Source organism: Eurosta solidaginis, chromosome 2 (genome assembly GCF_040869045.1).
Source record: "Eurosta solidaginis isolate ZX-2024a chromosome 2, ASM4086904v1, whole genome shotgun sequence".
In the NCBI taxonomy this organism is placed as follows: domain Eukaryota; kingdom Metazoa; phylum Arthropoda; class Insecta; order Diptera; family Tephritidae; genus Eurosta; species Eurosta solidaginis.
Window position 1 is genome coordinate 217123113 of NC_090320.1, and position 24188 is coordinate 217147300.

A 24188-nucleotide genomic window follows, 5' to 3' on the forward strand; every position below is an offset into this window, starting at 1 on the left:
AGTTTTATTGATAAATAGTTATCAGAGGAAGACTCTTTTATTAGTATGTTCGGCCGGGTTGTTCAATAAAGGGACCACATGAACTAAATGTGTTAGAGATTTTTTTTTACCTTTAAAAACGTAAAACCCAGTTAAGACGGCCGAGCTTCCGTTTCTATTCGCGCCGTGCACATCTTTAGTTTTATCTTTAAAATGGCGGGAGAGGATCTTCAAGTTTTTTGCCGACTCTGAACAGCAGCTGCAAGGCGGATGAGTTTACACTGAGAAGCTAATGGCAGAAATCCACTAGGAGTGTTTGCAAATCACTGCCGCGGGGCGACCTCGCTTAGAAAATCTTTCTTCTAATTGAAAAAACGTATTTCCAAATATTTGATGTTGCTTTGCCGGGGAGTTTAACTCAGGAACTTAAGATCTTAAGTTTGATATACGAAGCACACTTCCACAACACCATGCCGATCCAATACCTATGTTATAAAATAATTCTACGCTCTTGGGGAAAACCAGATGGTCTCTTGGAGCCGCTTTCTATATGGATTGAGGCACCTTCTTGGGCTATGACCCCGCTACAAGTTATAATGGCCTATATTCATTGCAAATCACAAAGGAAGACGACGGTATGTCGTTGACCAACTCTTCTAATTCGAAGTATTATCCAGTCATGGCATGTGGCATGATTTGCATCCAATTAGGTACATTGGACTGTACTACAATGAAGCCCTCCCAATATCAGACCGTCGCATTGTAAGCATTAATTGGTACTTAATGACCTAGGATAGTTTACCCATTTCGTAACTGTCATCACCATAGGATATCAAGTCTTCAATCACCAGGCTCTCCAGTTTAAATGCTTCCTAATATAGGTACCGATAAAAATTATCTGTGAACAAATATACCGCCCGTATCGGGTCCTTTGTCAACAGACCGTTAAATCTGCCTTGTCTAGAAGGTAGTTGAATGACCGAGATGATAAACTGAAAACTTTGGTACTGATAAAAATTAAAAGAGAATTGCGTTGTCGCGTGCCGCGGAAAATAACTCTCTATGTGAAAAGCTGCGGGTATCAAACCCTGTTAAAAAAGAGTTTGTAATGGTCAGATACAAAAATAAGAAAACGAGCACTTTTCCAAAACGGGTCAACATTCATTCCAGCGCTTTCGAGCTTCAGTCAGTCCGCTGGAGCTAGTGCTTGCCAGAGGCCCGTGGGATGGTGGAATCAGGTTGAGCCCCTCATACCACCGAAAAGGTACTCAAGTGCGGTTAAAACGTTTATCATATGGCAATCAACATTTTACAAAAACCTGAATTTTAATAGTAAAAACAAGCAAGGAAGGCTAAGTTCGGATGTAACCGAACATTACATACTCAGCTTAGAGCTTTGGAGACAAAATAAGGGAAAATCACCATTTACCAAAATGAACCTAGGGTAACCCTGGAATGTGTTTGTATGACATGTGTATCAAATGAAGGGTGTTAAAGATCATTTAAAACGTAGTGGGCCTCAGTTCGATAGGTGGACGCCTAGTCGAGATATCGCCATAGATGTGGACTAGGGGTGACCCTAGAATTTGTTTGTACGATACGGATACCAAATTAAAGGTACTAATGAGGGTTTTAAAAGGGGGTGGCCCTTAGCTGTATATATGAAAGCGTTTTCGAGATATCGACCAAAATGTGGACCAGGGTGACCCATAACATCATCTGTCGGGTACCGCAAATTTATTTATATATGTAATACCACGAACAGTATTCCTGCCAAGATTCCAAGGGTTTTTGATTTCGCCCTGCAGAACTTTTTCATTTTCTTCTACTTAAGTAGTTAGTAGTTAGTAGGTCACACCCATTTTACAAAGTTTTTTCTAAAGTTATATTTTGCGTCAATAAACCAATACAATTGCCATGTTTCATCTCATTTTTCATATTTGGTACAGAATTGTGGAATTTTTTTCATTTTTCGTAATTTTCGATATCGAAAAAGTGGGCGTGGCCATAATCGGATTTCGGCCATATTATATACCAAGATAAAGTGAGTTCAGATAAGTACGTTAACTAAGTTTAGTTAAGATATATCGTTTTTTGCTCAAGTTATCGTGTTAACGGCCGAGCGGAAGGACAGACGGTCGACTGTGTATAAAAACTGGGCGTGGCTTCAACCGATTTCGCCCATTTTCACAGAAAACAGTTATCGTCAGAAAATCTATGCCCTACCAAATTTCACAAGGATTGGTAAATTTTTGTTCGACTTATGGCATTAAAAGTATTCTAGACAAATTAAATGAAAAAGGGCGGAGTTACGCCCATTTTGAAATTTTCTTTTATCTTTGTATTTTGTTGCACCATATCATTACTTTAGTCGAATGTTGACATAATTTACTTTTATACTGTAAAGATATTAAATTTTTTGTTAAAATTTGACTTTAAAAAATTTTTTTTTAAGTAGTCGTGTTCGTCATCCGATTTCGCTAATTTTTATTCAGCACACATATAGTAATAGGAGTAACGTGCGTGCCAAATTTCATCATGATATCTTCAACGACTTCCAAATTACAGCTTGCAAAATTTTTAAATTACCTTCTTTTAAAAGTGGGCGGTGCCACGCCCATTGTCCAACATTTTTCTTATTTTGTATTTTGCGTCATAAAGTCAACGCACCTACCAAGTTTTATCGCTTTATCCGTCTTTGGTAATGAATTATCGCACTTTATCGGTTTTTCGAAATTTTCGATATCGAAAAAGTGGACGTGGTTGTAGTCCGATTTCATTCATTTTAAATAGCGATCTGAGATGAGCGCCCAGGAACCTACGTACCAAGTTTCATCAAGATACCTCAAAATTTACTCAAGTTATCGTGTTTACAGACGGACGAACGGTCGGACGGACGGACGGACGGACATGGCTAAATGAATTTCTTTTTTCACCCAGATCATTTTGATATATAGAAGTCTATATCTATCTCGTTTAGCTTATGCCGTTACGGATTACCGTTATGCGAACAAAGTTTATATACTCTGTGAGCTCTGCTCAGCTGAGTATAAAAACGCCATTAATGATCTTTAGGATAAATCGCACAAAAGTATAACTCACAAAAATAAATTTTAGGATAATTTGTGTTTTGTGTAGATTCAAATTTTTAAGCTGCCTTAATGGTGCATTGCTAAATTTTAATAAAATAATTAAGCCATCACTTTTACGGCTTCTTTTTTCGTTTCTAATTGGAGTGTTCTCGCTTTCTTTAATAAACAGCTGTTGAAAAAGTTTTTTCTTTGCTTGGACTATTATCCTTTCACAAAAATAAATATACCAACACTTGCTGGCTACACTCTTTTTTCTAAGACTTTTTACGCTCATTATCTTCCGCCAACTTAGCTTAGATAAGAAGCATTAATTGCTTTCCTGTAACGCCGTTTGATATGGAAGGAAAATCTTCTTTTGCATTAAAGCGCATTTGCCTGTCTTATTTCTGTGAGGCAGCAAACCCTGATTATCAGTCTCAAAATTGTGTGGCAATGGAAAATATCGACAAAGCAAGCTCCTTAAGAGTTTTTGGTTTTTTTATTATCAGCATCAAACGATGATAACAGAAAAAATGCATAGCCATTTTTTTCCACCATCTACTTTGAACACTTTTCTTCTAACTCTTATTTTATTCGTATCATTTCAGTAGTATTAATTTTTCTTATGGTGCACGACAAGGTTGTTTACAGCTAATACCAGTACTACTCGTAAACCCATATGCTAGTTAGAGGCACTGAAACTTTCACGATAAAAAATGGAGAAATTTCCTTAAAGGAATAACAAACAAATGTAAACTGATATTTACAGACTGATATTTACAGTCCAACCTCTGTGGACTGTTTTTAATAAAAATTTCCTGAGAATATAAATGCTCTTGATTTTCTCATGCTAGAGCTCTCAAACAAAAACTGGTTGGAATCTCAATTATTTTCCGATAAATAAAAACGCGTTTACAGATTTCACACGGAGGGTTAATTAAATATTAAATAAAATTTTCTAGACAAGAATTCGAACAGTGATTGAAATTAAACAACTACAAAAGGCACTATAACTTTACTTATTTCCTTACCTTTCCTTTCCTTACATTTCCTATCCCTTGCTTTCCTTTCCTATCCTATTTATACTATTAACTTTGATTGGATAACGGTTGGTTGTACAGGTATAAAGGAATCGAGATAGATATAAACTTCCTTATATCAAAATCATCAGCATCGAAAAAAAAATTTGATTGAGCCATGTCCGTCCGTCCGTCCGTCCGTCTGTCCTTTAACACGATAACTTGAGGTAACTTGATGAAATTTGGTATGTAGATTCCTGAGCACTCATATCAGATAGCTATTTAAATGAACGATTTCGGACTATAACGCCCCCTTTTTCGATATCGAAAATTTCGTAAAACTGAAAAAGTGCGATAATTCATTACCAAAGACAGATAAAGCGACGAAACTTGGTAGATGAGTTGAATTTATGATGCAGAATAGAAAATTAGTAAAATTTTGGACAATGGGCGTGGCACCGCCCACTTTTAAAAGAAGGTAATTTAAAATTTTTGCAAGCTGTAATTTGTCAGTCGTTGAAGATATCATGTTGAAATTTGGCAGGGACGTTACTCCTATTACTATATGTACGCCTAATAAAAATTAGCAAAATCGGAGAAGGACCACGCCCACTTTTTAAAAAAAAATTTTTTTTAAGTAAAATTTTATCAAAAAATTTAATATCTTTACAGTATATAAGTAAATTATGTCAACATTCAGCTCCAGTAATGACATGGTGCAACAAAATACAAAAATAAAAGAAAATTTCAAAATGGGCGTGGCTCCGCCCTTTTTCATTTAATTTGTCTAGGATACTTTTAACGCCATAAGTCGAACAAAAATTAACCAATCCTTTTGAAATTTGGTAGGGGCATAGATTTTATGATGCTAACTGTTTTCTGTGAAAATGGGCGAAATCGGTTGATGCCACGCCCAGTTTTTATACACTGTCCTTCGTCTGTCCTTCCGCATGGCCGTTCATCCGTTAACTTGAGCAAAAATCGACATATCTTTAATGAACTTAGTTCACGTACTTACTTGAACTCACTTTATTTTGGTATGAAAAATTAACGAAATCCGACAATGACCACGCCCACTTTTTCGATATCGAAAATTACGAAAAATGAAAAAAATGCCATAATTCTATACCAAATACGAAAAAAGGGATGAAACATGGTGAGGTAATTGGAATGGTTTATTGACACGAAATATAACTTTAGAAAAAACTTTATAAAATGGTTGTGACACCTACCATATTAAGTAGAAGAAAATGAAAAAGTTCCGCAGGGCGAAATAAAAAACCCTTAAAATCTTGGCAGGTATTACATATATAAATAAATTAGGGGTATCCAACAGATGATGTTCTGGGTCACCCTGGTCCACATTTTGGTCGCGATCTGGAAAAAGCCTTCACATATACAACTACCACCACTCCCTTTTAAACCTCTCATTAATACCTTTAATTTGATACCCATATCGTACAAACACATTCTAGAGTCACCCCTGGTCCACCTTTATGGCGATATTTCGAAACGGCGTCCACCTATAGAACTATGACCCACTCCCTTATAAAATACTCTTTAACACCTTTCATTTAATACACATATCGTACAAACGCATTTTAGAGTCACCCCTGGTCCACCTTTATAGCGATATCTTGAAAAGGCGACCACCTATACAACAACCACCACTGCCTTTTAAAACCCTCATTAATACCTTTAATTTGATACCCATATCGTACAAACACATTCTAGAGTTACCCCTGGTTCACCTTTATGGCGATATTTCAAAACGGCGTCCACCTATAGAACTAAGGTCCACTCCCTTTTGAAATACTCATTAACACCATTCGTTTGATGCCCATATTGTACAAACAAATTCTAGGGTCACCCCTGGTCCACCTTTGTGGCGATATCTCGAAACGGCGTCCACCTATGGAACTAAGGATTACTCCCTTTTAAAATACTCATTAATACCTTTAATTTGATACCCATATCGTACAAACGCATTCTAGAGTCACCCCTGGTCCACCTTTATGGCGATATCTCGAAAAGGCGACCACCTATACAACTACCACCACTCCCTTTTAAAACCCTCATTAATACCTTTAATTTGATACCCATATCGTATAAACAAATTCTAGGGTCACACCTGGTCCACCTTTATGGCGATATCTCGAAACGGTGTCCACCTCTGGAACTAAGCATCACTCCCTTTTAAAATACTCATTAACACCTTTCTTTTGATACCCATATTATACAAACAAATTCTAGGGTCACCCCTGGTCCACCTTTATGGCGATATCTCGAACTAAGGTCCACTCCCTTTTGAAATACTCATTAACACCATTCGTTTGATGCCCATATTGTACAAACAAATTCTAGGGTCACCCCTGGTCCACCTTTGTGGCGATATCTCGAAACGGCGTCCACCTATGGAACTAGGGATTACTCCCTTTTAAAATACTCATTAATACCTTTAATTTGATACCCATATCGTACAAACGCATTCTAGAGTCACCCCTGGTCCACCTTTATGGCGATATCTCGAAAAGGCGACCACCTATACAACTACCACCACTCCCTTTTAAACCCCTCATTAATACCTTTAATTTGATACCCATATCGTACAAACAAACTCTAGGGTCACACCTGGTCCACCTTTATGGCGATATCTCGAATCGGTGTCCACCTCTGGAACTAAGCATCACTCCCTTTTAAAATACTCATTAACACCTTTCATTTGATACCCATATCGTACAAACGCATTCTAGAGTCACCCCTGGTCCACCTTTATGGCGATATCTCGAAAAGGCGACCACCTATACAACTACCACCACTCCCTTTTAAACCCCTCATTAATACCTTTAATTTGATACCCATATTGTACAAACAAATTCTAGGGTCACCCCTGGTCCACCTTTATGGCGATATCTCGAAACGGCGTCCACCTATGGAACTAAGGCCCACTCCCTTTTGAAATACTCATTAACACCATTCGTTTGATGCCCATATTGTACAAACAAATTCTAGGGTCACCCCTGGTCCACCTTTATGGCGATATTTCGAAACGGCGTCCACCTATAGAACTAAGGCCCACTCCCTTTTAAAATACTCATTAACACCATTCGTTTGATGCCCATATTGTACAAACAAATTCTAGGGTCACCCCTGGTCCACCTTTGTGGCGATATCTCGAAACGGCGTCCAGCTATGGAACTAAGGATTACTCCCTTTTAAAATACTCATTAACACCTTTCATTTGATACCCATATCGTACAAACGCATTCTAGAGTCACCCCTGGTCCACCTTTGTGGCGATATCTCGAAACGGCGTCCACCTATTGAACTAAGGATTACTCCCTTTTAAAATACTCATTAACACCTTTCATTTGATACCCATATCGTACAAACGCATTCTAGAGTCACCCCTGGTCCACCTTTATGGCGATATCTCGAAAAGGCGACCACCTATACAACTACCACCACTCCCTTTTAAACCCCTCATTAATACCTTTAATTTGATACCCATATCGTACAAACAAATTCTAGGGTCACACCTGGTCCACCTTTATGGCGATATCTCGAAACGGTGTCCACCTCTGGAACTAAGCATCACTCCATTTTAAAAGACTCATTAACACCTTTCATTTGATACCCATATCGTACAAACTTATTCTAGAGTCACCCCTGGTCCACCTTTATGGCGATATCTCGAAAAGGCGACCACCTATACAACTACCACCACTCCCTTTTAAACCCCTCATTAATACCTTTAATTTGATACCCATATTGTACAAACAAATTCTAGGGTCACCCCTGGTCCACCTTTATGGCGATATCTCGAAACTGCGTCCACCTATTGAACTAAGGATTACTCCCTTTTAAAATACTCATTAACACCTTTCATTTGATACCCATATCGTACAAACGCATTCTAGAGTCAAGCCTGATCCACCTTTATGGCTATATCCCTAAATGGCATCCACCTATAGAACTATGGCCCACTCCTTCATAAAATACTTTTTAATGCCTTTCATTTGATACACATGTCATACAAACACATTCCAGGGTTTCCCTCGGTTCATTTTCCTACATGGTTATTTTCCCTTATGTTGTCACCATAGCTCTCAACTGAGTATGTAAGGTTCGGTTACACCCGAACTTAACCTTCCTTACTTGTTATATATATAACATTTTGGAAAACACAAAAACCTGATTATTTAGTAAATAATAAACCTAGAGTGTTGAAATTTGACGTGTGGACTGATATTGAGACTCTTGATAAAAATAAAAAAAAAATTGTTTAAAATGGGCGCTTCATCGCCCATTTGTGATAAAATCAATTTTACAAATATTATTAATCACTAGCAGACCCGGAAAACGTTGTTCTGCTATAAATTTGGAATATCTGCATACATTTTAATAAGCTTTTTCCGTCTAACTCTGCCCTCGCCCCTCTACACTTTTTCCCAATCTTTGTAGTCACTCCTCCTTCCGTATTTTTCGCTTCATCTATCTCCATCTTCGTCTCATTCTATCTCTTTCTCGGTCTCCTTCTCCTTTTCTCTTCTCTTCTCTCAAGTTTTTCTTATTCTTCTTCATATCTTATTGCCAGTCCCAGAGGATGGTATGTATTTTGTACAGTCCCATTCCGAGTCTCAGTCCCAGTCCCACTCCGAGTATCAGTCTCAGTCTCAGTCTCAGTCCCAGTCCTAGTCTTAGTTCTAATCCAAGTCCCAGTTCGTCTCTGGTCTACTTTCCGGAAAAAAGCATCGCAAATACTAATATAGGCAAATTTTTATACCAAATTTCAGGCAAATCGAATAGGGCGTATGTAAATAGGTATGTGGGTATTATTAATTCATGCCTTTATTTCGGCTTCGCATGCATATTTATCAGGTTGGTGCGACTAAATCGAATATCACAATGAAAATTACTTTAAAGCTCCCAGAAACAGCTTTCATTTGATATCCATATTGTATAAACACTGTCTAGGCATTCACTGGCCCACGTTTTGTCCTATATCTCGAGACCCTAGTTACCCAGGGGTATGAAAATTACCCTCTGCTAAAGCACTCATCCACAGCTTTCATTTGATATCCATATTCCATAAACACATTCTACGGGTACCCGGGCCCACGTTTTGGCCTATATCTCGAGACCCTAGTCACCCAGTCACCTATCCTATATTTCAAGTTAGACCAAACTACACACGGGGTGAAAACAAATTCAAGATCGGTTCAAACATAGTGACACGTGTTTTTTATATATTAAGATAAATCAAAAATCGGTAAACCTATCCTAACAAAATTCGGCAAAGAATTTGCCTTTACTATGAGTAATGCTTTGAAAAAAAATTTACGAAATCGGTTAAGGACCACGCCCACTTTTATATAAAATATTTTTAAAAGGGTTGTGGACGAAAAAAATGAGTTAGATCTTTGCAAAAGAGAGCTTTATATCAATGGTATTTCATTTCCCAAGTGAATTTATAACAATAAATAGCAAAAACTTCAAATTAAAAAAAATGGGAGTGGCACCTTCCCTTTTATGACTAAGCAATTTTCTATGTTTCGGGAGCCCAAACTCGATGAAAAGTAAGTTCAGAATATAAACATATTTATATGTATTTTTGCGCAGCCTTGTAACACTGTTAAGTACACAAAACAAAAAACAACAGCATTCAAAGTGTATGTAATGTTCTGTTTCACCCGAACTTAGACTTCCTTACTTGTTTTCCTTTCCTCTCCTTTCCTTTCCTTTCCCTTCCTTTCCTTTCCTTTCCTTTTCTTTCCTTTCCTTTCTTTTCCTTTCCTTTCCTTTTCTTTCCTTTACTTTCCCTTGCTTTCCCTTCCTTTCCGCCCTTCAAGCTTGCTGCATTTTGATCCGTTTGTGTTAAGAAAATGTCATGTTTCATTTTGGAAATTTAAGCAGTGGCAATTTTTATAAAGTTTCGTCATTAAAATCCTTCTTGTTCTTACTTTCGATGTCTGAGGAAGATGCTTATATGGATTTTTAACTGAAATTTTGAAACCAACTTCAAAAATATTTTCGAAAAAATTCGAAAAATCGAAAAAAATTCGAACATATTTTAGAGTTTTTGAATACTTTTAGGTATGCAGTTACATAGCCTAATCCATTTGTGTTAAATTTTGAATTTGATAATTTCTTCGAGGATGTTTTAAATTTTCCTCCATAGGTTAGGGTTAGGTTAGGTGGTAGCTGCCCTGGTAGGTTAAGTTCTCTTGGACAAGATGAAGGCCCCTTTGTGATACCACATAAAATAAAATGACGGCGACGGAGCTATAACTACTTAGAGAATCGTTGCGTAATAGCGATATATTTTATAATGATCCCGATCTCAACCTTGAGTTGCGACTGAAATACACTCGCCTAGTTCTGGAAAAAGGTGGGCAATAAAGCATAAAGTGATTAGATGATTCCAATTGTCATCCATACAGCTTCACCGTAATGAGATATTCAGTATTTTGAGACGTATCGCATGGATTCTCATTTTTAAAACTCTGTCAAAATCCCAATGATCATTGATAGATAAACCCTATTATTTCGGTAGACCTCGAGCTATCCAGTTCTGGCCAGATAGATCTTGCTACCCTGCAAGAGGTGGTGTCCGTGCAACGCTTGTTGAGTTGACTGGAGGTCCATATATTCAGCAGCGGACAACAGGTGGGCAGCAGAATTCTGAAATCCCTACAACCATCTTCAACCCGTTCAGTTGCACCAATGATAGTTCGATGCAATATCAATGCACTCCCAGACCACCCTTGATTGCACTGACCAACGACAGGGCCGCGGGTGCCTTTCCCTCCATAAAAGTGAAGAAAAATGTTCAAAAATATAGATGAACTTTGAAAGATCTAAAACTTGTACTTTATCTGACTAAAATTGATTGACCTAAAAGTTTGCATATTCAAAGAACTTTAGAGAGCTCCAAGTGAAAAGCTCAACATTTTTGTAAAATTGTTTCGAATTTTCAAATTTCAAAAAAAGTCACTGCTATTTTATTCTCCGCTGCTGTATGTTTAGTATTGTTCCAATACGAATAACTACAGGTATACACAGAACTTTGCTATTTTCAAGTATTTGTTTTAGTCTTTTACCTCGTACTTTCTTTGGTATTGAATACGTGGTATTGATATCTCAACTCAAGTTACGCGTCCTGCATTTTTGTGAATATTACTCTGATAATTCCCGCCAAATTCCATTTAAAACTTTGCTACATTTGGCAATTCGGAGTTTCCATATAAAAAGACCTAAAAAAGAATATTGCATGCCACTTACAAATTGACTTCCAGAAAGTAGCCATCATTTAGGAATTTTAAATTCTCTTGAAGAAGTCATCGTCACTTATTGGCGATTAACCACCTAGGCGTTTTTGGCAGTTACGTAGAAACTCACAATAAAAGTCCTTTTTTTTCAAAATGCGGCTGCCGATATAAATTATTTATTTTCACTAATTCGCTTTACATGAAGCAGATTAGATCTACCTCCATAATAACCTTAAGCTAATAAAGTAATCACACGCCGCACGTTAGCCGCCTTGTCTTATTCCTCGTTTAATTTCAAATGGCTCGAAGGGGTCCTTGCCTATCCTTAGGAGCTGGTGGTGTTGCTCAACTTCATTGGAATAGCCTTATCAACTGTGCAGAGAACTTTTATAAAAAGATGGGGAGCGTCGGTTCTCGTGTTGTGAGTGTGAAATAATAAAATGAGTAAGATATAAAGTTCTTTGGAAGCATTGATAATGCACTGTTTATATAGAAACTAGTTGATTGATGCCAGATGCTATGCATTTACATTTCTCTGTTCTTTTTGTAAGTACATAAATACAAATGCTTTGAATCATTCATAAGCTCATCTGTAAGTCAACCAACTACAACTGCTAAGGGAATGATTCAACCTTACGTATTTATTCACTTAAATTAATGCATAAACACATACACAAGTTACTTTAAGTATTTATCTCCAAGCTTTTACCAACATTCTATATTTACTGACCTCCATTCAGACGATCCTCACGCGTATAGTAACGTGCTCTTCGTTTTGAGAAGCAAACAGCCATTGCTAGTATAATTACCACAATTAAAACCAATATAATGCCGCCCAGTATGGCAAGAGTATTAAGGCCGCCTGCAAAACAGAAAGTCAAGAAGAAAAAGTGAAAGGTAAAAAATATTGTGAAAATGAGTAACATAAAGTAAAGATGTTGTTGTAATATGCAAAATACAGACTACTTTCATTATTCAAAACCTTAAGGCAATGACTGCCAGTAATTTGCAGGTTAGTTAAGCTTTCTTGCTGGAGTTGGCCATTTGGCCCTTAAATCAAGTACTTGCATGGAATGATTAATTATTTAAATCCACCAAAGTTCAACCAGGAGCAACCCAACTAATAATGTTATGTTATGTTATGTACTGCAATTGCTTTGCGGGTATTTCCAGTAAAAAATACTTTTACTTTTCAACTGACTGCTGCTTTTAGCTATGAAAATGGCGGTCTCTACTTATTTGGCGCAGAACTTTGACGAGGTATTGTCAAAGGAAAGATGACGAGATATTCTCTGAAGGAAGATGTTCTTAGCCGTTTTGGGATAAAGAATTTTTCGCTTTAAAATGTCAGTATGCACATCGAAACCTCTCTGTCTTATCGACTTTGTATAGCTCGAGGAATGGTCGCACCCAAACGGTCATTAAAAATAGAAGCTCCGCTAAATATTCGATCAAGTGGCTATTAACACATTTCAGGTCAGAGTATGACATGTACATAGGGCGACAATTTCTATCTCTTTTTTATCCAAACATCTTCGATTGAAGTCATTGTTTCGATTCCCTTCCACCAGACACGGTGCTTTAATCTCAACGAACCTATTTTGGTTCCTATTCATACGAAATTTCATTTGGTTTGTCATTTTATATGTGGGTTTTAGTGTTAGTCTGGCGTTAGATTTTTTTCTATTCAGTAGACTTCATCGCTAGTTCGCCAGCAGTAGAGTCCCATGTCACTTACCGTTGAGCGGCAATTTAGAAAAAAAAGATGGGGGTACTTACGGGTGTTATCACAGGTCATTGTGCTATCGCAACAAAGCTCCGACGGTGACGAATACCAAAAGCTCCCTCTGCAGAAGCTGTCGGGATGAGGAGGAAGAGGAGTCGATGTACCACTTTCTCTGCCGATGTCTGGGCTAACGGTTATTTAACAGCCTTAAGATCATCTCCTTCATGGCTAACAATGGCATTGCTGCAATGCACGGCAGCTTCATACGTAAGGACGTAAATAATATTTGGGCAAGGAATTGAAAAATCATTTTCCTTATTACCGTAAAGCTTTAAGCATTTCGTGAATACCACCGTTTGCTCTGGGTAACGAGTAGAATGCATCTTTACTAACCAAAAGAACTCATCATTATTTACATGGGCATACAAGCCAAATTTTGAAATTACACTTTTCCTTACAGTGGCCTTTTCTCAGTATCAGTAGAAGGCTAGCAGTTATTTATAAAATTAGTTTTTTCGAAGGTTACACAGGTTCAAAATAGATCACACAAACCCGCAGTTAACAAGAACACAGTATTTATGTGCCAAATATGAACACTCACGAACACGGCTTTATGCGTTAGAAGGGCAGTAGCTTTCCGTACCAAGAGGGTGAGAGAGCAAGGAGTACAGATTGTGCCGCAGTTCAGGGAGATGATCTTCAATCGGCGTACAGTCGTAGTACCGGGAGATCCGCACAGCAGCAGCTGAATGGCGAAATTAAGCTGGCAGCAGCAGCATAATAGCGGGCGACCAGCGGTCAAAGCGGGAACGAACGGTATGGCGACGGCAACAGCTGAGGATAGGAACTGCGACAAGCCCCCTCTCAGAACTAGCTCATTTGATGGACACTACCGCCTTCACATATGTTCGGTGGCAGAATGAAAGGCAGAACTGTATCACCCTGAGCTCCAAAAAGGCACAGCAGTATCTAGTTCACACATGAGCCAGCGGCAGGAATAAGGGCTGAAAGAACGGAGTCGGGTGGCAATAAGGCTGCTAGTACCCCAACTTATCTTGAAGATAACCTGAAATAAGTGGCTTGTTGTCCACAAAAGAATAGTGTAACCCATACTAATGCGTGCAGTCCTGCCACTCAGCTTACCTAGAGAAGAGATCGCGCTGCCATCACACCTCAACCCAATAAAAACGAAGACGCCAGTTTTCTATCAAAAACTGTCTCATGCACATAAATACAACTTGTATGAGAGCATCCGAAATTGAATTTACTGCGTAAAAAGCTGACTCGAATTCCATTTTTTTCTGCATGATATTTCGGTTTGACTTTTGCACACATGTTTAACGCACGTATTTTGGTTCGTGCAAAAATTGGCTTTGATTTTCGCGCGTTTTTATTAGGTTGAGTTGTTCATAAAGCAATCACCTCGTTGTTGTTGTTGTAGCAGTGCTTTGCCCCACCTAACAGCTGCGACCGATCATAAATTGTCATCAATATCCTCTAACGGGAGTCTAAGGAAACTTGCTGTTTTAACAGGGGTGGACCATAATGAAAGGGGTGTTAGAGGCGTTGGTTCCACATTACAATTAAAGAGATGGTTGGTGTCATGTGGGGACACACTGCAGGCGGGGTATACATTTTGTATGTCGGGGTAGATTCTGGATAGGTAAGAGTTTAACCTGTTACAGTATCCAGAACGAAGTTGAGCTAGAGTGACTCGCGTTACCCTGGGGACTATGCGTTCCTATTCCGCAAGTTTTTGGTACGTTTCTTTGGGTACTGGATTAGGTTTATTATTGCCATTATTGGTAAGAGTGGCTGTAAACTGTGACAGTCACGACCTAAAATCATTACTATCGATAAGACAAAGTTAAAAAACACGTTAGTTTTCAGGAGTAACTTTATCGTCTCTAATCAATTCTATGTTTAAACTCGAGCGTAACCCCATATTGTGTTCCTACTTACCGCGTTCTAAGAAGTTGTGTGAAGTACTCGCTGCATTCTGCTCCTCATCGGTTATATAGTCAAGGCAATCACTCAACTTAGATACATCCAAATCAGTGATCTCAAATCCACGCAGAGGTTTTGGTAGAAAGCAAATTGGATATGTTTCCCATTCAGATTCGAGCTAAATGAAAGTACGAAAACAAAAGAATTAAATATTAAAAAAAAGTTTAAGTGTGGAGATAGAAACGGATTAAATTGTAAAAAACTTGAAGCATAGTGCAGAAAAACGATTCAAATAAGGGATTGCAAATAGTTGTTATTGGTAAAAATTAACCCTCCGATTAGGGGTGAAAAAAGTCAACACATCTTTTCGTTGCCGTCTGGCCAGACGAAATTTGACGCTTTGAATTTTTATTTAAATTTTGAAGCAAACTCATCGCACACTGTGATTACCTAGATATAAGTTTTAAATTTTACGGATAAATTTTGAAATGAATACGAACTATGAGGTCTTATAGGCTTAAACATATGTTCGTCTAGCTAGACGACAACGCTAAAATGTAACATAATCAACTTTGGTACAAAAAAAAATTAAATAAAAAGAAAAATATATCGCGTTCCGAACTATTATAAAAACCGCCTTTAAACTTAAAGAGTCACTAGAGCTTTTCATGATCGGGTGGGTAGCAAAAGAGTTATTCACGAAAATGAAGCCTTCTCATCTGGCCAGACGCCACAATATATCGGAGAGTTAAAACCAAAAAAATCATGCTGAAGTGGTGCTGCCACCAAATTGTATACACAAATACGTTACTTTTTATACAAACTATCGACAAATGGATTAATTTTGATTGTCTTGAGTTTTAATTTAAAAATTTTAAATAATAATTATTTTTTGATATACTTTCTTTTGTTCGAGATATAATAGTTATTTTTAGAGTATTTTATTTTTCGTTTTGGTATATGTATGTAAATCCATTGGTTTATATTTATATGTATACATAGTTATTCCAGTCTCTATTATTTATCGAGTAGAAGATTGAAATCAAGAATTTACTTTTTTTGTAGCCACAAAAATAAATTTTAATTTTGGGCTGTGTGAAGTGTGTGAAGCTGGCACTCCAAAATGCAATTTTTTAAATAGCAACTATGTGGCTCGGATATCATAAAATAAAAAAATTTCAAATATTAAAAAAAAATAAACGTAAGGCGCGATAGCCCGCGAAGAGATTTTAGGCCGAGCTTCTCTTCCGATTTGCGTCGTGCTCCTTTTTTATTTGTCCTGCAAATTGGCGAGACCGGACCTACTTTATTTTACGCCGACTCCGAACGGCATCTGCGAGGCAGATGAGTTTTCACTGAGAGCTTTTCATGGCAGAAATACACTCGAAGTTCTTGCCAAATACTGCGGAGGGGCGACCCGACTTAGACAAATTTTCTTCTAACTGAAAAACCTTATTTCTTAAATTTTGATGTTCCTTTGACCGGGGTGTGAACACAGGGCATTCGGTGTGGTTGGCGGAGCACGCTACCATCACACCACGGTGGCCGCTTTTGAAAAATCATAATTTTTAAACTAAGCGTTTTAGACGAGAGAAGTTATATGATATGTAAACTCTTACGGTTCCCTTAATCTCAAAAAAAAAAAACACAAAAACAAATTTCCTTACGCTCGAATATATCAAGATTTTGAAAAATAAATTTTTTCAAGTTATACTTCTTTAGGCGCGTTATGCAAAACTGATGAGAGTGAAATTTTAAGATGTGACATAAAATTAATATTTTGAAAATGCAGTTCGTGTGGTTGTTCGTTATGAACTATACCAGCATACTTGCATAGAGTGGGATTTTCATCACACCACATGATGCATCACATATATGTTGAAATAGATCGAATTAACACAAAAGCCAGCATTCGGTAGCATTATTTAACTTTGGGAATGCATTTGTAGGTATATATCGATGTATGCATGTACATTTTTCATTTCATATCAGCACGACATACATACATATTTATGCGTGTTAATATTGTTAATAGTCATACATCTTTTGAAAAATACACGGCCGTAGAGTTGAGTATAGTTTGTTTGAAAAGGTCGGCCTCTGGTCCACTTCTTGGAATGAAACTTCAAGAGGAAGCACTCTGCTCCGAGTTCCTGTGCCTGCAAATTTGTCCAAATACCATAAGCTGCATATAAACATATGTGCATTCTTCTTTGTATATATAGATAGATTTAATCTCTTTTAGTGAAAAAATATTAGCATAAATATACATACATACAAACAAGTCAAAAAATAAAACTTTTGTTTATGAATTTTAAAGAAAAGTTTAGAATTTTTAACGAAAGAGTATTTTTCAAAAAATGTATGCATATTTAGTCTTTAACAACGTTAAAAAGCATCAATATGAATGTATGTCAAGAAAATATGGACATACTTATAAATGCACTGCTGAGGTCAAATAACGCTAGCGAATGCTGGCGTTTTCATCATTCAATCTCATTCAACCTGTTTATATTGTGACGAATACTAGCAACACAAAGGGGTACTATCATCTCTAAACCGATACTGAGCAAATTAATCATTATCTCCATACAAGCAACGGAGAGCAACGCATAACCACATGCGTATATCTGAGATACTCTCGAAAGTATACAATCATTTGTACAAGTATCACTCACATATACTTGCGCATAAGAGAAGCTATAATTGTGCAACCATCACTCACATATACACGCGCATATCAGAAGCTATAAACGTAGTTATAGTTGGTAATTTTATACCTGATAACTAATTAGTAAATTCTAGAAATAGAAGCTCCTAGAAATATGTGAACGAGGAAACCAAACAGTATAAAAAGCAGCAAGAGTTGAGGCACGACAATCAGTTTGATTTAAGCAAGCTATCAGTTGCGAAGTATTAGTGTTATTGTGAAGTACTTTAAAAAAGGCCATTTTGCATTATTGAATAGTGGAGTTATTTATTCAACAGTTTAGTGATTCGAACGATAGTAGAAGGTTGCAAATAAGAGAAATTGCACAAAATTCGTTGAGAAAAAAATGGGAAATTTTTGTGCAAAGGCTCCATAGTGTGAAAACAATCATTTTGCATTTATTTGATTTTGGTGGTATTTAACTTGAAATGTTTTTTCACAATAATTTTTTTCCGCATATGAGCTAACGAAAAAAGGTGGGCAAATTTTGGACAAGCGAAACTCAGAGTTTTTCTTAAAAATTAGTGTTCTGGGGTGTCAGTTTCATACAACTGTTTTTTGGGAGGGAAAATTAAATCTAAAAAAATAATTGTCAACGCGTATTCACAATACAACTTTTAATTGTTTCGATCCCTGCTGCAAATTCTTGTAAAAACAGCGATTAATATGCAATTGTGTAAGCGGCACGTGCAAAAAAATCAAAATCGAATAAAGCGCAATTGCTCTTTCATTCTGATATAATATAATTTTTTTTTCTGCTTGCAAATGGAATGCATTTTTATTTTAGATTTAGATGGAAATGCATTAAAATTCCAATGCCACAGCGCACAATACATTCATTGTGACTATTAAACGAAAATTTGATTCGTTTTCTGTATAATACACGATTTTGAGAATTTGTTTCTAGTTTTCGGTGAAATTGTAATGTGTTTTTGGTTTTATATACTCACATGTTGCACGACATTTATTAATTTTCCCATATGACATTCATCGCATATCAGCGGATTGTTATCCAGTCGAACATTTCGAATGCGTTGTATGCGTAGCACTGTGTCCTCGTTTATGCCATACAATTGGTTGCGTGATAAATCCAAAAACTGTCGGTATTAATTATTTAAGCCATTGTATTTTCGTTGAGTGGTAAAACGTCAAATACAGATTTGTACAAAGATCATTTTCCAAAAACGATATGCGTGAAATTAGAAATGAGATAAAAAATGTATAGTTTTCTTTGCATGAACGAAAGATTAAATAAAACAAAATCATAAGGTAAAACATAATCATTAGATTAAATATTGTGGAGAATGTTAGCATCAATATGCTGTTAGTAAATGCACAACAACAATAAAGCAAGCAGCCACCCTTGTGTACATGAACCCATCAAAGTAATCCATTTACACACGTACATAGAAGGCGACGAAGAATACATATGCAGAAGTTGTTACTCACACATATACAAGCATATAGCTAAATAACCAAGTATAGGATGCAACTGTTCCATGTTCGCGAAAAGTCTAGACACTAGGAGAAATATGCGAACGAGAGTATAGCAGCGCAAGCTGAGGAAAAACTAATAAGTTTTAATTTAAACACGCTCTTAGTTGTGAAGTACAATTGTGAAGTACTACTCCCAAAGTAGTCTAAATGAAGACCGTTTTATAATACTGAATATTGGAGTTATTTATTCGAAAATTCAGCCATTCAAACGATATCAAATAATAGGAATCCCCGAGAATTCGTTAAAATTTGTTGAAATCGAACATTATACTTATAGCTGAGAGGTAAACTGGTGAATATCCCGGAAAGTATTATAATGATAAAAATGGAGGTACAGTATTTTCAAACTAACCAAAAATATCTGAAATACTATCTTTTTCCAAAAAGTCAAGAGCACAGAGTGAAGTTTAGAAATGATATTCACACCTTTTGGACAAAAACTAAAAATTCGACAGATATACCCAGCTGTGTGTTTTCACATATATACTAATACTACTGTGAAAAAAAAATATTTCAAAATTAAATATAATTTTGAGTTAATTTAATACTTAACGGGATTTTTCCGTCATATATAAAGCTACAATACTAAAATTTTGTATGATCAACTTCATAAGGTTGACTTGAAAACTGTATTCAACTATTTTGAAAACGAAAGCGCCTGGCAAGGTCTAGTATGGCCGCTCCAATCTTTTGCAAATCTTTGCATCAACTTCAAAAACGGATGAAGAGTTTGCGATATTGTTTATAACCATCTTTCCTTTTCAAAATCGGTTGACTAATGCACCCACTTTATATATAACAATGAAAAAAAAAAAATTGAGATTTGTAGTATCTACCGCTTTTTCCCATGTATTTGGCCAAGAATAAAGTTCATATATTGTTCATAAAAATGCATTGCCACAGCAATTTCAGATATTAATTAATAAAGTGAGGACGATAGACTTAGCTGTTTTCCGAAATATTTGTATATTCAGCTCCAAATTTAAAGAGAATAGGAAAAACTTAAAATGTTCCCCAAAATTCGAGAAAAACGAAAAGTTCAAGTCCGGTTCCAATTTCTGTCTGAACGAAAAGGCCGACCTGTTAACCAATGTCCAAAGAGAGCTTAGATCCTGGAGGGAAGTCCCTAACGTCATCTTAAACGGAGTCAGCTTGAAAACAACCAGCGAGGGCGGTAATGTTTCACCAGCTTTTCACGATAAATTCTTTGAAGTATTCCTCAATTGGAAGACTTTTTCTTAGCGGGATCACCCCTCGGCAGTGATTTGGAGTGTATTTCTGCCATGGAAAGTTTGTCAGTAAAAATTCATCTGCCCTAGCATCTGTCGTTCGGAGTCGGCGTAAAACATGTGAATCGGTCCCTCATATTTGTAAGAGAAATTAAAAGGAGGACGACGAAAATTGGCCTGAATTCTCTTCGGAGGTATTTCGCGCCTCATATTTTATATAAAAAAAATGTATGCAGTGGTTATTTAAGGCAATGTTTATACATGGAAACTTACTCCATTTCACTTGTATTCACATACATATTCCAGGTACAGACAGGTTTAGTCTATTTTCAGAAATGTGCATTCTGCGTTTTTTCAGCCAATTAATTCAAGGAATAAACAACTAAGGAAGGCTAAGTTCGGGTGTAACCGAACATTACATACTCTGTTGAGAGCTGTGGAGACAAAGTAAGGGAAAATCACCATGTTATAAAAAGAACCTATGGCAACCCTGCAACCCTGTGTTTGTATGACAAGTGTATCAAATGGAAGGTATTAAAGAGTATTTTAAGAGGAAGTGGGCCATAGTTCTATGATGGACGCCATTTAGGGATATCGCCATAAAGGTGTACCAGGCCTGACTCTAGAATGTATTTGTACGATACGGGTATCAAATGAAAGGTGTTAATGAGCATTTTAAAAGGGGTGGGCCTTAGTTCTATATGTGGACGCCTTTTCGAGATATCGCCATAAAGGTGGACCAGGGGTGACGCTAGAATTTGTTTGTACGATATGGGTATCAAATGAAAGGTGTTAATGAGTATTTTAAAAGGGAGTGGGCCTTAGTTCTATAGGTGGACGCCTTTTCGGAATATCGTTATAAAAGTGGACCAGGGTTGATTCTAGAATGCGTTTGTACAATATGGGTATCAAACGAAAGTTGTTAATGAGTATTTTAAAAGGGCTTGGGCCTTAGTTCTATAGGTGGACGCCTTTTCGAGATATCGCCATAAAGGTGGACCAGGGGTGACTCTAGAATTTGTTTGCACGATATGGGTATCTAATGACAGGTGTTAATGAGTATTTTAAAAGGGAGTGGGCCTTAGTTCTATAGGTAGATGCCTTTTCGATATCGAAAAAGTGGGCGTGGTCATAGTCGGATTTCCGCCATTTTTTAAACCAATACAAAGTGAGTTCAGATAAGTACGTGAACTGAGTTTAGTAAAGATATATAGATTTTTTGCTCAAGTTATCGTTTTAAAGGCCGAGCGGAAGGACAGACGGTCGACTGTGTATAAAAACTGGGCGTGGCTTCAACCAATTTCACCCTTTTTCACAGAAAACAGTTATCGTCCTAGATTCTAAACCTCTACCAAATTTCACAAGGATTGGTAAATTTTTGTTCGACTTATGGCATTAAAAGTATCCTAGACAAATGAAATGAAAAAGGGCGGAGCCACGCCCATTTTGAAATTTTATTTTATTTGTGTATTTTGTTGCACCATATCATTACTGGAGTTGAATGTTGACATAATTTACTTATATACTGTAAAGATATTAACTTTTCTTTTAAAATTTGAATTAAAAAAAAAAATTTTTTTTAAATTGGGCGTGGTCGTTCTCCGATTTTGCTAATTTTTATTAAGCGTACATATAGTAATAGGAGTAACCTTCCTGCCAAATTTCATCATGATATCTTCAATGACTGCCAAATTACAGCTTGCAAAACTTCTAGATTACCTTCTTTTAAAAGTGGGCGGTGTCACGCCCGTTGTCCAAACTTTTACTAGTTTTCTATTCTGCGTCATAAGTTCAACTCACCTACCAAGTTTCATCGCTTAATCCGTATTTGGTAATGAATTATCGATTTTTCGAAATTTTAGATATCGAAAAAGTGGGCGTGGTTATTCTCCGATATCGTTCATTTTAAATAGCGATCTGAGATGAGTGCCCAGGGATCTACATACCAAATGTCATCAAGATACCTCAAAATTTACTCAAGTTATCGTGTTAACGGACAGACGGACGGACGGGCATGGCTCAATCGAATTTTTTTCGATACTGATGATTTTGATATATGGAAGTCTATATCTCTCTCGATTCCTTTATACCTGTACAACCAACCGTTATCCAATCAAAGTTAATATACTCCGTGAGCTCTGCTCAACTGAGTATAAACAAGTAAGGAAGGTTAAGTTAGGGTGTAACCGAACATTACATACTCAGTTGAGAGCTATGGTGACAACATAAGGGAAAATAACCATGTAGGAAAATGAACCGAGAGAAACCCTGGAATGTGTATCAAATGAAAGGCATTAAAGAGTATTTTATGAGGGAGTGGGCCATAGTTCTATAGGTGGACGCCATTTAGAGATATAGCCATAAAGGTGGATCAGGGTTGACTCTAGAATGCGTTTCTACGATATGGGTATCAAATGAAAGGTGTTAATGAGTATTTTAAAAGGGAGTAATCCTTAGTTCCATAGGTGGACGCCGTTTTAAGATATCGCCACAAAGGTGGACCAGGGGTGACCCTAGAAATTGTTTGTACAATATGGGCATCAAACGAATGGTGTTAATGAGTATTTTAAAAGGGAGTGGGCCTTAGTTCTATAGGTGGATGCCGTTTCGAGATATCGCCATAAAGGTGGACCAGGGGTGACTCTAGAATGCGTTTGTACGATATGGGTATCAAATGAAAGGTGTTAATGAGTATTTAAAAGATAGTAATCCTTAGTTCCATAGGTGGACGCCGTTTTGAGATATCGCCATAAAGGTGGACCAGGGGTGACCCTAGAATTTGTTTGTACAATATGGGTATCAAACGAAAGGTGTTAATGAGTATTTTAAAAGGGAGTGGGCCTTAGTTCTATAGGTGGACGCCGTTTCGAGATATCGCTATAAAGGTGGGCCAGGGGTGACTCCAGAATTCGTTCGTGCAATATGGGTATCAAACAAAAGGAGTTAGTGAGTATCTTAAAAGGGAGTGCCCCTTAGTTCTATAAGTGGACGCCTTTTCGAGGTATCGCAATAAAGGTGGACCAGGGGTGACTCTAGACTTTGTTTGTACGATATGGGTTTCAAATTAAAAGTATTAATGAGGGTTTTAAAAGGGAGTGGTGGTTGTTGTATAGGTGGTCGCATTTTCGAGATATCGCCATAAAGGTGGACCAGGGGTGACCCTAGAATTTGTTTGTACAATATGGGTATCAAAAGAAACGTGTTAATGAGTATTTTAAAAGGGAGTAATCCTTAGTTCCATAGGTGGACGCCGTTTTGAGATATCGCCATAAAGGTGGGTATGTAATATGGGTATCAAACAAAAGGAGTTAATGAGTATCTTAAAAGGGAGTGGCCCTTAGTTCTATAGGTGGACGCCTTTTCGAGGTATCGTAATAAAGGTAGACCAGGGGTGACTCTAGACATTGTTTGTAAGATATGGGTATCAAATGAAAGGTGTTAATGAGTATTTTTAAAAGGGAGTGGGCCTTCGTTCTATAGGTGTTGCCTTTTCGAGATATCGCCATAAAGGTGGACCAGGGGTGACTCTAGAATGAGTTTGTACGATATGGGTATCAAATTAAAGGTATTAATGAGAGTTTTAAAAGGGAGTGGTGTGAAGGCGTTTTCCAGATATCGACCAAAATGTGGGCCAGGGTGACCCAGAACATCATCTGTTGGATACCGCTACTTTATTTATATATGTAATACCTGCCAAAATTTTAAGGGTTTTTTATTTCGCCCTGCAGAACTTTTTCAT

General features: G+C 37.1%; 1 protein-coding gene across 1 annotated transcript in view; it reads right to left on the reverse strand.

Annotated features, from left to right (window-relative positions):
- rdo (reduced ocelli) overlaps positions 1–24188 on the reverse strand; it is a 104662-nt gene that overhangs the window by 15426 nt on the left and 65048 nt on the right. The window contains exons 9-11 of the mRNA XM_067769878.1: positions 18674–18820; positions 15029–15191; positions 12071–12202 (exon numbers count right to left, since the gene is read on the reverse strand). Coding sequence (XP_067625979.1) covers positions 12071–12202; positions 15029–15191; positions 18674–18820 — 442 coding nt within the window. The remainder of the gene's footprint in view (positions 1–12070; positions 12203–15028; positions 15192–18673; positions 18821–24188) is intronic.